At 42.6% G+C, this 16444-nt stretch overlaps 1 protein-coding gene across 6 annotated transcripts in view; it reads right to left on the bottom strand.

The window, feature by feature from the left end:
• UACA (uveal autoantigen with coiled-coil domains and ankyrin repeats) overlaps positions 1-16444 on the bottom strand; it is a 69881-nt gene that overhangs the window by 19716 nt on the left and 33721 nt on the right. For 2 of the 6 annotated variants that reach the window (XM_064480760.1, XM_064480762.1), the window contains exons 2-8: positions 13208-13341; positions 11197-11285; positions 8079-8143; positions 6750-6807; positions 2843-2913; positions 2636-2742; positions 311-492 (exon numbers count right to left, since the gene is read on the bottom strand). In XM_064480760.1, coding sequence (XP_064336830.1) covers positions 311-492; positions 2636-2742; positions 2843-2913; positions 6750-6807; positions 8079-8143; positions 11197-11285; positions 13208-13341 — 706 coding nt within the window. Of the gene's footprint in view, positions 1-310; positions 493-2635; positions 2743-2842; positions 2914-6749; positions 6808-8078; positions 8144-11196; positions 11286-13207; positions 13342-14693; positions 14782-15405; positions 15798-16444 lie in introns of those variants that run through there. The other 4 variants (XM_010977945.3, XM_031440914.2, XM_064480763.1 and 1 more) reach the window with 4 other exon arrangements.

The following is a 16444-nucleotide window of genomic DNA, read 5'->3' as shown; positions in this document are numbered from 1 at the left end:
AAGAGCTTCACCCCTTCTCATCAACAAAAAACACACAGTGGTAAAATACTTGAACTGGCTGTTTCTTTTCAGTGCTTAAATTACTCCATGGTAGAGTAGGTCTGACTCGATAAATTGGACAATAAATGTAACAAAGCCAGCAATGACACTGTAAACCCACACAGCTGGGGCACAGAGGGGGACAGCCAACACTGTTTACCAGTGCGGAGCATTCTGCCCCTCACGAACTGGGGTGCTACCATCAAAATCTCTAAAAGCTGCTCTTCATCAGCCTAGTGAGACTCTCCTAGGGACGGAAAACTCCTGGTACCTCTGCTGGTATTTTCCGATGCAGTCTTCAGTAAGGTTAGGATGTCCAGGTTGTCCCCAATTCTTGCGTAGTAAGAACTGTCGTGGCCAAGGGCATCCAGCAAGGTTACATCAGCACCATTTTTAAGTAAGACTTCGACTGCGTCTTTGCAACCATACTCGCAACCTAGCATGAGAGCGGTCCTAGAAGGGACGACAGAAGAATAAAAGACCTTGAGAAGGATCCAAGAAAAGATTTCAAAAATCCCTTTCGGAGGCCCCCATCTTGAAGAAGATATTACTTTACAGAGCCGTAGTCATTACAGACACAGATTTGCTTCACACTTTTATCTCACATTCTGACTTCGCTGCATCTGTAAAAACACCTGCTGTGTCTCAGTGTGCAGGGCCAACGGCTGATACCACCTTGCATGCACCTGTGATGTCTACCCCCAGATTAACCTCCTTTGTTCCAGGCGCTCTGTGTCCTACAAGTAAACTGCCGCAAAAATCTTTCACAACCAATACTGTCACCTTATCTGTGCAAAACCTACAACAATGAACCCAGACTATTTAAATCACTTCGTGAACTGAACCGCACCGTGCAAACCTCCGCAATGGGTCCCTTCTACCCCGAAGCAGGGATCAGTCGCCTGCTCCTGATTCCTGTCTTTAGAAGAACCTTTCTTCTCCTTCACATCTCCTTCACATTTTCACACTTAGTTTTGAAATTTGCCTTCTCAAATAAACCTTCTTTGATTAGCCCCATTATCCTGGACCATTGGTCTATTCTGCCATGACAGAATCTTCAGCACTTAAAGATTTAATGGCATATTGGCAAACTGCAATAGTGCAACAATTAAGCACATCACTGATATGTAGAAGGGCCCCAGACACGCTCTGGTTTTACTGAAATGAAATGAAATGAAATGAAATGAAATGAAATGAAATGAAGTGACTTATCCTGCATGTAACTTTGTCTTCCACTGGGAGTGCTGGATTTCATCATGGGCCTGGTTTTTGCCTTTCCTTTATGTCTGTTCTCGTTCTCTCTTACACTCCCCAGCAGTTGCTGGGGTGCAATTTTATATATAACAGGCATTAACAAGGGTGTGTTATTAGGGGGAAAATACACAGATAAGACAGGAAGAAAAAAAACACTTGAGTGCAGAGTATCAGAACTGAGATTTTAATTTATTTTTAAAATCATCTGCTATGCAGTCTAAATATAATACACACTGCCCTACCTCACTGGTATTTTTGGAAGTTCCAATGAAAAAAACAGAGACAAACATCCTTGGAAAAATATAACATCTATTCAAAAATAACGCATTATATTCGTGGATCAAAAAGATCATCCCTCTCTGATCTTAAAATTTAATTATGCTTGGAGTCAGATTATGGTACCACAAAAACAAAATAGTATTTAAAAAGCTACTTTCTTAAAAATCATGTGAATGATTTAACTGCTTAAGAATTTCCTCCTTTGAGATGCCTGAACAACAGGAACAATTACAGCTATAAAATCTGACATCCAAAGACTATTTTATTATACTTATCTGCTTCCAGTGAACTACGCACAATAGAATACATGTTTAGGGGAATAAAATTAAGTCAAAAGAAACCAACAATTTACCAGCAATCATCTGTAAAATCTCAGAAACCTGTCATAAATTATTGTGATGCTTCCACTGGTGGCAGGGATGTATTTCAGATGCTCTGCTGTCAGCCTGCGAACAGCGGTGATACACCAGACCCAGGGAAGAAGACAGGGAGTCACAGAGAGAGACGGCATGTCAACTAAAGTGATGTCAAGTACAGACGCAGAAATAAATGAAAGGAATCTGTACTGGGGTCCAGAAATGAACTCAGTTCCAGGGAAGGAGCTGGCACAGCGCCCGGACAGAAAGGAGAGGAAACACTCTGAGAAAGTCTACACTGAAACACATCAAGCTCCGGGCACCCAAGGACTGCTTTACTCTCAAAAGATTCACTAATGGAGAAGCAGGCTGTGGACCTGAGTTTTCATCCTTCTCCCTTATTTGAGACCATTTCATTAGAGATTTTTCTGTAAAGCTTAAAACAATTAGGACATAATTCCTCGCCCTGCAGTTCTCTGATCTGAGCACAGGCCCTAACCACTGTCTGTATTCCAAGGGGACCCTGGCATCGTCCCCCTGCCTCCCTCTCCTTCCTTCTTCAGCAGACGCTGAAGAGAAGTAAGAAGTGGGTAATAATGCCAAGGGAGGGGGAGCCACGGGGGACGGAAAGGCCAGGTCACAGCAGCAGAGCTTCAGGGTCACCGTGCATCCCGCAGGTGTCTGGGAGGCTGCGAGGAAAGAATTACCTGTTCTGTTTGTCCCTGGAATTCACATCCGCCCCTCTGTCGATCAGCAGCTGACATATGGTTGGCCTGCACATCTGAGTAGCCAGAACAAGTGGTGTCCGCCCATCCTAAGCAACAAGAACAGTAAGACGGCGTTAGGACAGCAAAGCTCCCAAACATGACAGTCAGAAACCCGGTGGAAATAAGAGCAGACACGAGCTGACGTACCACGTCTTTGGCATGCACCGAGGCCCCGTGGTCGCACAGCAGCTGTATGCTGGAAGGGCAGTCCGCCATAGCTTGGAGGGACAAAGGAGAGCGACAAACAGTGAGCACCTGCTGGCAACACGTGGGGTCTCGCTAGGTCCATTAAGACCTGAATTCTCCAGGCCCTAAGTACCAAGCTTCACATTCTTCACTCTCAGCTTAGCATCATAAGGATCGACTTTCTATCTGGAAATGGATTAGACAAGAATATTTTGTAAATTTTATATGATTTATTAGGACCAAGGAATACTGTCATCCTTGCAGAAGACAAGAATATACTGCTGTTCTAAGGGTAAACATGGTAATGGAAATGAAACTTAAATTTCCTATTTATAGTATATTTTTAGATATGGCTATGACTGACTGGATCCTTGACGTGTTAGCTCAGTTTTTTTTAAAGAATCAAAATTTTTTTAACAAAAGAGCCACAGTAAATAGAGTATGACTCATACAATTCGTATTTACTTTTCAAAGCAGAGACTGCAGGGTCTTCCTTAAATGACACAAAAAGCACAGTCATTTTGCTAAAAATAACATTATAAAATTACATAATGCTTCTTCTCTGACCTCCTAGATTCATATTTGTATCAGGAAAAATTGTTAAAATCATAAAACAGGATTGTGTTTATATACCCCATGAATTTTTTTCTAAGTTTTATGAGTTGATAAATTATATGAGTTTTATGAGTTGATAGATTATCTGCACAAAAAGTACTAAGTCAGTGTTCTTTTTTTACGAAATTCAATACAATAAAACCAAACACATATTAAAAAATTATGTAAATTTTTCAGTTCTAATGTCTTTAATCCAGCAAGTCTTTTATATAAAATACATAAACAATCATAAAAAAAGATAAACTGAAACTGAATACATTAGTTTAGGAATTATAAAATTAACAACAATTCAGGCCCAATTAAAAATAAGAATAAAAAATGTAAAGCATAACAAATTCCAGAGTCATGCAAGTTGAACAAGCAAAGTCAGCACTAAAGGTGCTATGATGGACAGTGCCAAGGGTTCACCCTTCCTCCCGTGGCAACGAAACGGCCCTGGGCACAGGGCGGCTCGCAGAGGCCACAGTCCCAGCCACCTCTGCTTGCAGGCGTGGCCACATGAGCTAGATCACGCCAGTGGAATCTGAAGGAGGGATGCGTGCTACCTTCTGAGCCTGGAGCTTTAAAAGGTGGTTATACCTTCCTCCGTAATCTTTCCCCTTCCTGTTAGCAACAGAACAGGTGCCTGCTGTCTGCTTTAGCCTTAGAGATGAGGACACCCAGGCAATGAAAGGACTGCAAGATGGAAAAGTCTGGGCCCCTGAGTCACCATACAGAGTGGAGGCACAAGGCAACTGGATCGTCAGGACTATGACATGAAAGAAATACATTCTGGGTGTGGGTGTTTGTTTTTTTTAAAGCCAGTGTCATTTTATTTTGGCCTTATCCTTAAACAAGACAAAAGCTGCCATCAGAGGAGCCGGGTGCCACTGTAACAGACACCTAAATTACACGGCACTGGTCTAGTGGCTGGGGACTAGGTGATGAGTAAGCACATTCCAGGCTAGAAACCTTGTGATGCTTCTCATGCTGTGGGAAAGCATTTAACAGATCTGCCATTTGTGCTGGTTTACAAGGCGTCCTGTGAGATGGGAAGAGTCCAGCTCACGAATGACCCCAAGCCGCATGCCAGCCTATACCAGTCAACAACAAGCAGCTGACACTTGAGCTCTTTATCACATCAACTCAGTCTTCACTTTAACCTCCCCTGTACACCTACTAAACAGATCTAAGATTTCAATGGGTTAGGCTGTACCAGTTTTAAAAACAGGGATAAAACCTATACTATACAGAAAATTACACATACTCGATGTAGCATTTTGATGAAACTGACATATGCAGACACTGTAATGCCATCACCACAATCAAGGTTCTAAATACACACATCACTTGCACAAATTTCCTTGTGCTTTTTTGTGTGTATGTGCGTTTTGTTTGGGATTTGTTTTTTGTTTCTTGTGTTTTTTTTGGTAAGAATACTTACCAAAGTATTCTGCCCTCTTAATACATTTTAAAGTACATAATACCATATCGTTAATTGTGTGCAAGACATTTACATTATATTAAACAATAATTACATATATATATTTTTTGTATAATAATTTTTCTATAATTTTTTTGTCTAATAATTTTTGTATAATAATTGTATCTCAATAAGCATAAAAAATAAAAGGAAAAATAACTGGAGAAAGCTGAACACTGACTAGGTAAACATTTTCAAATGCATTAGATGTAATAACGGATTGCACTTAGGTTACAAAATAGAATCATTATCTTTCAGAGATACAAACTGAACTGTTCATGGACAAAATTAGATGATGTCCTGGATCAGGTTTAAAATATGCCAGCAGAGGAGAAGAGGGGGAGGCACAGACGAACCACAGCTTATCATATGTTGACACTCTGGGTGAACGGCACAAGGTGTTTTAATATAATACGCTAATTTTGCTTTAAATTTTCCATCATAAAAATTTTAAATAATTTTAAAGCAATTACTAATAAGGTTGGATTAATTAAAAAGACAACTACGAAATGGTGGTACAACAGAAATATCATGACCTGTATTCATGCTTCATCAAGCAGCAAAATCATTTTTAAACGTCCATCAAGCACAATAAATTAGTGCTACAGAAATGAACTGTATTTTTTACGATTTTAAATTTAATTTGAAACTTTGTTTCGATGATTCCTTAACTATACAAGCTTGATACGTGTATTATATATGAATCTGGGTTTATGTTTTTATTTTTTAATCATGTAATTAATATGTTTCTAATTATTTAAGTAGCAATACAAAATTATCATTAAAATATAAAATAAAAGTAAAACTATAGGAAAGTCACAGGGATCACTGTGAGGCTCAAATGATAATGTATGTAAAAATGCTTTGCAAATAATACCACTCTATACAAAAATACAAGGAAAAACACATTGTGTGAGTGACTAAACTACTATAAAAGTACACGAAATTGGAAGAAAATCAAGGAATAAAAGTCTGAAGGAAATGTGAAGTGCAACACATTTCTAACAGAGACCCCTCTAACACTACGACAGATAGTCTACATACAGGAAAGGAAAGGGTAATGTTTTTTCCTTTTCTTTGAATTTCTAGTTAACCAGGAATTTGAGCCTTAGAAGAGTCTGGCCAGGGGCCAGACTATCTTATGTTGCAAAAATCCTTAACTATCTAATTTTTTTCTAAGCGTTTTCTTTGAGACACCTAAAGAATAATGCAGATACATTCTGATGGACAGTATGATTAATAAAGTCCACAAAAATACTAGTACAAATCTCTTTTAAAACAGAGCACACCACAGTGATACGCAATTCCGCACTGATGCCTCTAGATCAAAAAAGCCTTGCCACCTTGAGTTAAGAAGCCACTACACGCCAGGAGCTGTCCGTGATTAGTTACCACCACCCCCGCCGCAGCGTTAACTCCATCCTGCATCTGGGAAAACGAGGCTCAGACGTGTTAAAGAGGTCAATACAGTTTTCAAGGAAAAGTCTTTCTCCTTCCCGTCTCTCCCAGCAGTTCCCAAACACATGGCACTCACAGCTCCCTGAGAGCAGGATCACGGCTTTCGCACCTCTGGATTTTCAGTATCTAGCAAACTGGCCTGAAATAATGGCTGAATGAATCTTTCTAAGCTGTACAATCTAACAAATTTCAAATCTGAGTAAACAAAGAGTTCAAAACATTTTGTCTCTCCATGAATTATACAAATCTATGCATGTTAAAACTCTGACATAATTTAAATGCCTAGCCATTTTAACAGAGGCTCGTCTATGCCCAAGTGAACCCTTGGCTCACCTGCGTCATGAAGTGCGGTTCTTCCTTGCAGGTCAACGCGTTCGGTGGGGCAATTGTACTGTTAAAACGTGGGAATTTAGTGATGTAGGAAAGGTTCATTTTCAAATTAAATACTGAGACTCTAATGAACAGCTATTATTTAATCTTAAAATATTCCATTTATCAAAGACCCTAAAGACTACTAGACAAGTCATGAATATTTTGACACGCAACAAACATAACAACGCTATCCTGTAAATTTAACAGTATTCCACCAAACAGGAAGACACATGGCACACTACAATAGTGCGGGGTAGAGGAACTATGTTATTGTTTGGGTTTTTTTTTTTTCCAGCATGAGTTCAAGTTTGAACAATTGCATCAGAAAAAAACAAACGAGCTCTATTGTGAAACTCGGTGGCAAACATGTTCAATGAAGTGTGTGATAGGTCCTTTAACTGAAAACTTTTTTTTAGGTTTTTAATTCACTTTTATTTGTATTTTTCAATTTAAGAGAAGAATGACTCCCAAGATTCTAATCCAAATAGTTACATAAACAACATTATTTCCAGGCTGACTTTTAGAAGAACATTTTAATTTGCTTCTGTAAATATTTGAGAATACAATGTAATTGTATGGTATCTGTTAGGTCTGTTCAGACATAGTTACTGGAAAACATTTAAGATTAAAGGGCCAAGTAGTAATAGGGACTTAATAATACAGCAGATGGCAGCTTCTACCACTTTCTTAGTATTAGGAAAGAACTCGACTGTGGCAGACAGAAGGCACATCAACAGAAACAAAGTGTTTGGAAGGGACAGGAAAGTTAGTTTTGCCCTTCTCCCCAGATGGATGCGCACACACACACACACACACACACACACACACACACACACACACACACTGCAGTCCTCTGCAGCTCTGGAAAACTTAATTTAGCCCACTAGCTCATAGAATTCTGTTTGCCTGATTACAAGTTTGACTAATGCTGGGATTATGTACCCTAAATTACTGATGTTTATATAGAAATATACAGATCCTATGCTGCATCACTTCATCTCAAGTCATACACCAGACAGCAGAAAGTTCCAATCTCCAGCCAGGGTCAACAGGAAGGTCAAGTGCTTGCTGTTTATTTTTAATACACTGAGTTATGCAATTCACTTCCCTCAGAGTTTTTGCTCTTTATTGTTCACATTCTTTCAGAAGTGATGGAAAAAGTATCATCTAAGCTGACAATCAAAGCGAGTCTACTATTGTCGTTCATCTCCAGTTCCAAAAACACATTGAAAACACATCTCTTATTTTCAGTCAAAATAATAAAGCTGCGGTATTAACCACTTTCGTTACCTGCAGAAGTTTCTGCAGACACAACGCGTGCCCGTACTTTGCAGCCAGGTGGAGAGCGTTCCTCCCTGTAAAAGAAACCATTTTCACCGTGGGATGAGGGGCGTTTTCTTCACAACTGAACTTCCCAAGAAAGTACGACTCATTTTTCCAAAATGAGTTGACAGAACACTTCATTTGTAGGCATGCTCTAAGTTTCTAAGATAGTTCACCTAGTTTCAGATTTTTATTGGAGATAATACACACACCAAAACAATGAGGGTGGAAAGAAAAATTAAACGTACAAGCTCACAAAAGAGCAAGAATTCTCTTATTTACCACTGAGTCTCCAACACCTGGAACAGTGTCTGAGACAGAATAAGTAATTAAACACCAGCATATGAAAGGAGGGAGGGGAAGAGAAAGAAAAGAAAGGAATGGGGGTGGGAGGGAGAGAAAGACAGCTAGATTTCACATAACATTTCCAAATAGGCAGTGTGGCTACTAAGACGGAGAAAGGTCAGAGGGGTGAGTCAAAGAAAGGGTATTCTCCAAGTGATTTTTATGCTTCAACTAAAATTCAAAGTTTACTAAGAGATTCTGTCTCTGAAAACCAGACGACTTGTTCAAATACGTGTACTAAATAAAATGTGCAAATTTAAAGGAAATGCCGAGGAGGGCAGAGAACAGGTTACCAGATAATCCAAAAGGCTAACTCTGAACAGCGACAAAGGTGATGTGCACAGAACGTTCTGCTCCAAACGCTATGGCTCCTAATCGCACTTCTGCATGCATACACGTCCCCTGGGTGGTGAAAAATATTAGGGTTTCTCCAGACTATTCCAGCTTCTAGTCTTTAATGCTCTCAATTTCCCTCTAACTTCATAAACTTCTTAAAATATAATTGGACTCCACAATTAGACCCTTCTGCTAGAAAAGAAGTAACTGATGTTCTGTTCATCCTGGATGAAGAAATAAATTGACTTTCAACCCTCATTCGGTTTTACATGTGTTTAGATATGTGAATCAGTTTTCCTGAGGCTAATCACTTCTGTGCAGCAAACAGGCTCTAGAACAAAAAGCAGTGACTCCAGACCTTCGAACAGATACAGACACAGCATGCTCAGCCCTCCCTGAACGTCCTCTAATCACAAACAAGTCAGACGTAATGATTTCAAATTTCACTCTGCTGCCGCTCATGGGCAAACGTCCTAGAAACACTTCACATCGTGAAAAGTGACTAGAATGACGGGCACTAACGTGGAAGTGAGAGGGACCACTGAGTGGGTGGTGGGGACACAGTGGTGACAGTCCCTGGTGTTCACCAAAGTGCCGCAGAAACTTGGTCACAGAAAAATGTCAGGCGAGGGCTAAGGACACACCAAACCCAGCCATCTGAGACAGAGCAGCATGAAATCATGGAAACGTCACATCTAAAGCATGTCCCCGTGAATTACACCGAAGGTGCATACTTGGCAAGACCTGGGTCACGAATATCTCAAAACTGCATTAGTTTGAAATTTGGCTGTTTTCAATTCACTTTGGTATTGCTAGCAAGGAAAGAAGTTAAGATAAAATATGTAAAGATTTGTTAATCAAATTTTTATCAGATACTCACATCTGGATTATAACAGACAATGTAACAGCGAATGAGACACGGTCCTTGTCCTTAGGAAAGGGACTCAAACAACTAACATAATTAAACAAATCAAATAAAAATATGACTAAACAGCAAAACAAAAGACAAGATGTGAAGCAGGTGTGTGGGAGCGCAGGGTACGAAGTGATGCCTGCTGAGCTGGGGAAGCGTCTGAGCTTCAGATGCACTAAAGGAGGGGGGTCAACAGTCACTCAGATTGGCCACTAGGCAAGGCTGTCCAGCGCAGAAGAAAACAGACAAAAATGAGGAAGACACTTGTTTGAACTGGAATCAGCACAATAAATAAGTCTTATGAGTTCCGAAAGGGCATGGTTAGTCCAAAATTTCTAGAAATAAATATTCTTCTACATCAATGGAAAACACACACACACACACACACATATATATATATGTAATAAACAGCTTTTTGTTCATTCAAAGGTGGCAGATAAATTGAGTCTGGTCTTCAGTCAAGAATCTGACACACCTTTAGGTAAAGATTTCCCTCACTAACTCTTTTGTCATCTGCCTCCCTCTCCTGCCCTTCCACTTCTAAACACAATGCTGATTAACCAGTAATGTATTTATTTGTCCATACGTGAAGTCACAGAATAAACCATTAAAGTCGTTAAGGAAATCCTCTGCTCTAGCTCAGCTCCCACACTTGACTGATGAAGAAAGGAGAAATGCAGAGAGATGAGCTGCCGAGAGCCCCAGAGAACTGAGGACCACCCAGAGGGACAGGAAACTGGCGCGTTCCCGGAAGAAGCGCAAAGGCTGTCTTCAAATACTGAAAAGTCGGCCTTGTGAGGTGCAAGCTTGTGCTGCAAGACATTAGAAGGCAGGGGTGGGGATGACTAAGCCTAAGCAGAAGGTCTGGTCGTCAGAGACAGACTCAAACTGTGTCAGAAGTCGTTTTTTATCAGTACTGCTAGCCAGTCACAGAACAGGTCTCCCCCGGGCACACTGACTGACTGCGACTCGGGCACCGAAGGACCCGGGCAAGGTACTGAGCAGCTCAGCGCCCAGCAGCCTCATGGCTGGGCGGGAGGATGCAGTGAGTCAGGACGGGTACAGCGCTCGGCAGAGCAGCGACACGCGTATTCCACAAGGGGCAGTGGTTCTCGTTCGGGTCACTGTGGGGGATACTGTTGTTGGTACGAGGCAGTGAGCTCCCCATCACAAAACACGTCCAAGCAAAGGCTGAGTGACCTCGTGACAGCGAGGACGCATACACTGAAGAGTGTAGGGTGCAAATGGCCCCTGAAGGTTCTCCAACATCTGAGCTTCTCGGGTTTGGAAACACCGTGGAGACCAGCCTGGACTTCAGGGCCCCACTGCCCACCGGTTCAGGCGTCTTTTCTCCTGCAACCCTGTGCTTGCCGTCTCCCCTACAATGGTGCTCACAAAGGACTCCCCCTCACCAATCAGGTCTGATTAAGAGCACCAGCCGGGGACCACGCCTGCCCCCTCTGCTCTGTGCTGATGCGGAGGCGAGCATACCTGCGGTGTCGCTGGTTGTGATGTCAACTCCATGAATGAGGATGGCATTCAGACACTCGAGATTTCCCTTTGAGGCCACAACATGAAAGCTAAACAAACAGAAAGGTGTCAGTGAGCTACGACCCTAGAGAAGGCAGTGACGAGGCTGACGGTGCTCCTGCGCCCGAGGGGAGGGGCAGGCAGGCAGTGGGCCCCTGGCTCTCCAAGAGGCAGCGACTCTGCCCCACTTTGCAGCGGCAAAGGGCCACACCCCAGGAGAGGCCAGCAGGAAGAAAACGGGTCCTTGCAGGGACCACGGCCGGGCCTCAAACACTTCGTTTTTGAAGCTAGATAAGGGTTCAAGAAGCACGGGTTACTTCTGTCTTACATTTCAAAATTAAAAACTAAAAAAAGTCATTCAAAATAAAACTATTTTTATAATTACAGAGAACATACTTGTGATATGTCCTATATCTGACTAAATATAAAATGCTTTAGTGAAGAAATACAGCTTGTGTGAGTAACATAAGTAACTCAAGTAACAAAAGGAAAACGTCCCTACGACTCCCACAAGGAACTCTGCGTCCTCCAGAGAGAACCTCAAAGGCTCACGCTGCTCAGGCAGTTCACAGTTCCTCAGATTACACCAGATTTTCCTAACTCTGACCATTAACACAATCTCACTCAAAACTGAATCTTAGATCAGAAAAATCTCAACAAAAACTCAAGCAAACGTTCATTCAAAACACACAAAGCACGATGGCCAGAACTGAAGAAATAAGGTTTCACTGAAGATTCTCATCCCAGAGAAGATCCTTCACCTTTTAATATCTTGGTGTTTAGGGAAAAAGAAATAAGAAAAACAGTTACGTTTCACTACTTATACTATAAGTCCTACAAACAGCTTGAAATTTAGTAAAAATAGAAGCAAGACTCAAAACAGCCAACGTCCCTGGGGCTGTCAAACCGCCCGCCTGACAGACCTGAAAGAGTGCTAAGAACCGGGGCGCCGCCAGCTTTACCGCTCTCGTGGACACCAGGGCTTCAGGTCACGCCGGGCTGCTTTCGCTGCCCTTAAACATCTAAGCGTTCAAAGGCAGTGACCTGCATCGAACGTTAACTGTTCACTTCCTAACATTCATTTCTATATTTAGTATCCAGTTTCCAGTTATAATATTCTAAAAAAAAAATTCACATAAGTGTAAGACTGAGGAATTTTAGGAAATGAGACTTCTCTCCCCTGACTTGGGAAGGCTTCCCGGTAAGGCTTTCCCTGCTGTGCTCGCAGAGAGCCGTAACAGCATCTAGATGCACCCTCTAACCCAGCGGCTCCCCATCCTCAACAGGAAGGAAAACGAAGACTGGGGAGGCGTGGGAGGAAGGACACCCGGTTCACAAGAACACGGACAGGCCAGGCGTCCTCCCCAGGAACACAGTGGCCAGAGGGCAGGGTCCCCACCCGTGTCTCCCCAGCCACACTGGTCATTCTGCCTCCCTAATGCCTCAGATGTTCTCACTGAAATTAATTACCCAATTCTAAAAGTGGACTGGGGGTCAAGAGGAAAAGGCAGTGTAATTTACAGAACTCTTCCAAGACGGAAAGCTTGGGTTCACATTCCAGCTCCGTGGCTTTTAATGGGGCAGCACCACGTTGTTGCACCTCTGTGAACTTTCCCCTGCTTCCGTTAAACAGCCACTGGGAGGACCAAACGTGAAAGGAGCGTAAAACAGCTGATAAACGAAAAGTGTGCCAGATTAAATGCACCAGATAACCGTGGACGGATCGCCACGGGCCCAAACAGCTAGGCCCCTGGGTAGTATTTCAATAGTCTCTCTCGCACTTGGAAATCTTTCAGACTGAGAACAATTAATAGTCCAAAATGTCTGAAGGCCATGTTTGAAAGATTTTATCGTGTGGGTTTTGATAAAGACTTTTTAAATTGAACGTTGACAACCACAATTCACAAAGTTCACTTGTACCCCAAGGGTCGACCCAAACTCCCTGCAGGGAACTACCAGCAGTAATACTTACGCAGACCTGCCTTCCACGTCTAGTTTGCCCGGACTGACGCCCTTTTTAGCCAGGATTGAGGACACCTTTTCTACATCTCCTCTTTCTGCTGCTTTCATCAATCGGTCATCATACTTGTTCCAATCTGCCGCCTGCTACAAGAAGGAAAACAAGTAAGCATGGCGTACTATGCACACTGTATTAGTAAGACTTTCTAAAGAAGGAGAAGGGAGACGGAAGGGAAAGCTGCACTGCATAACTCATCACTCAGGCTCCAGCAACATCCCAAATTCCTTCCTCCTGCTGTGCTAACTTCACAAAAAGAATCTTTCCAAAACACATGATATGTAAGAAGTAATTTAAATTACACTTTAGAGAAAAAGGATGTTTCTCACGTTCTCCCCTGTTTTCTTTGCCTTCAGAGCAAAGAATGGAAATTAGTAAGTGTTGAACACCTACCCTGTGTCAGGCATAAATTACTCAAACAACCCTAATAAACTAGAATTATCATCCCCATTTAACAGATGAGGAAAGTCAAAGCTCAAGGGACATTAAATGACTTGAGCGGCCCGATCATGACCTCTGCAATCAGTGTGCTGTTCTCCTGTTCCCTAACTCACGTTTTCAGGTCTGGCTCTGGTTATCTATCTCCCAAGACCTTTAGATGCAAAGGAATTCTGTATACGTTTTAAGAACCTCTACCACTTGTTTAAAAGGTACTGTTGGAAATATAATTACAGAGGCAAATTACATACACATACGCTCAACAGAAAAAGCAATCCATTATGCTTATGGTTTAAAATAACAAGAAACTCCTACTGAAGAAAACAAACAAACAAAAAGACTGAAGTATTAACTACTTCAAAATCCGAAAACTATAGGATTACAGGTGACTTTCATTTTCTTTCTTCCTTATATTCAAAGCAATTTTTTAAAATACGAGGATGTATCAAGTGATATATATTCTAATTGTATCAAGGTTCTCTTTAGCTTTGATTGGAGAAAAAATATTCAAGACACCCTGAAGCCAGTAAATTCAACCTTCTCTTAGTAAGTAGAAATGTAGAAGCCAGAACTAAAATATGCATTATTTAAACAACATAAGGTTTTAGCCTTTTAAAACACCACACAGTAAATTTATTGCTGAATTCTGCGATGAGAACAGTATTATTTCTAGAACTAAAAAGATGTACGTATTTTTCACTTAACTTACAAAGCAATTCCTACGTCCACAAATACCGTAACAAATCTCCAGCAGGAGAGACGAATCACCTGGGTCAATGTTTGTTAGTCTAAACGTTTGGTCAGTGTGATTATTTTATATTTACTATCTCCTGCAAGCCAAAAAAAAGAAAGAGCAGACAATTTTCTACCTAAATAAATAATGTATTCATTAAATACCTGAGGCAAAAAACATGAAAACTGAATATGGAAAAAGATAAATGCATTAAAATTTTAACCCACCCCTGAGTGTCACATTTCAATGGAATCTGGTTCAAGTACCTACCCTGTCTTCAGGATTGTTGTCTCTACTCAAATTTGGAAATGAACCCACTTCCTCCTAACTTTAAAAGTTTAAACTACCAACTATGAGTAGTGACTAGCCCAGCTTATTGGCTCTAAGTCTAAAACGCATTTGAGGCATCCTCTTTCTTCAGCTTTAAAGCAGAACAATTAGTTCACTGTCTCTAAGCCGGGGAGTGCTGAGAGACTAGGCTTTGTGTTTTCAAATGCCTAAGGGATTAAGTCACGTTTAGCACACAAATATTTGCTCTAAATTGATTGGTTTACCCTTGTAGTCAGAACAATCTCAGCTCTACTTCCAAGTAAACTCACTGGTGGAGAAAGGAGCTATTTAAAACACTAAAACAATTGTAAAACCCCAAAGTTAGGCTCTTCAAAAGATAATTAAGTGAGATTAAAGTCTCATATTGTCCTGTGATTTTCAGTTCTACTCCACCAAGCACCGTTTTCCATTTTGGTCCACTGTCAGTTAACAGAAACACTGCTCAATTACTAAGATTCTATTATGTGCGTTTTAAACCCAGAAGAAGAAACAAGAACTTTTGTTTTCCAACACTAACCCCAATGCGCTAATCGTGTAAAGCAGAGAGGCCGGGACACGGCAAAGACACCAGCATCAGCAGAGCGGCAGTCACCCTAAAGGCACACAGCTCAGAGCCGGCGAGACCCCCGCGCCGCGGCCGCAGGGCACCTACTCTGTTCCGAGGAGCGCACGACAACCAGCAGCTCATCGTGGGCAGGGCTTGGCCTCTGGGCGCGGACAGCAGGCGGCTTCGGGCTCGGGCCCGGGGCTCACACAGCGCGCCCCCGGGGCGGCGCTGCCCGCGCCCCCGGCCCCATGCCGGCCTACTCTTGGCTCGCGGCGCCAACCGGGTTTCCTTCGTCTTCGGGACCCTTCTGCGCCCGCATAACGCTCGCAACTGACCCTCCTCGCTGCGCGGCCGGTGTGCGAGCAGCCCCGAACCAGGGCCGGAGCTCCTCCTATCCGTTACTCCACAAGCTAGCCGCCTCTCAGAGCCGTCCCTCCTCGGGGACCCCCCCGCAAGCCCGAACGGCTCCCCGCGCCCTGCCCCGCAAGCCCGCGACGCAGCCCCGCGTCTGCGCCCGGCCGGCCGCCCGCCCGCCGGCCTCCCGGCCCCCCGGCCCCCCGGCCGCCCTCAGCAGCACGGGGCCGCGCCCCCCGCCGGGTCTATTTCGGATTCCATAGGGCCTGACAGCTGAGTGACGGGTGGGGAGGAGCAGCTAAGAATACACTGCGAACGCGTGCCTCTCCTCTGAGTAATGAACGTCAGGCCGGCTAGGGAAAGGTGGCTCCAACGTGCTGTCAAACATGCTCATTAGATCAAAGCAGCTCGCCTGACCTCGCGACAGTATTAACAGACAAATGTGGTTATTTCACAAAGCAATGTTTAAAACCAGTTTCAGTCCTAGGATCGTCTATCATGAAGTTATAATAACCTTGATAAAGAGAATATAAAATTCTATTTTAAGCAAATGTGTCACACTTAATTTAAGGAAACATACACACAGACTAACACTTCCAAATTTTCTCTGTTTTCCTTGTACCCCCGTCAGTCTCTGCATACAACAAGGTTTCAGTTTACAACTGCTGCCAGCCTGTCTCCTCACATGCTAAATGAGAAGAGCCAGAGGCACTGCCAAGACGTTAAATAGACTGCATCGTGATGAACACTTCTCAGCAAACTTTAAATTTAACTCAGTACTCTTAATTTC

The sequence above is a fragment of the Camelus dromedarius genome, chromosome 29 (assembly GCF_036321535.1).
Source record: "Camelus dromedarius isolate mCamDro1 chromosome 29, mCamDro1.pat, whole genome shotgun sequence".
NCBI lineage: Eukaryota > Metazoa > Chordata > Mammalia > Artiodactyla > Camelidae > Camelus > Camelus dromedarius.
The sequence above is the reverse complement of the archived record's forward strand: the minus strand, read 5'-3'. Positions and strand labels throughout refer to the sequence as shown.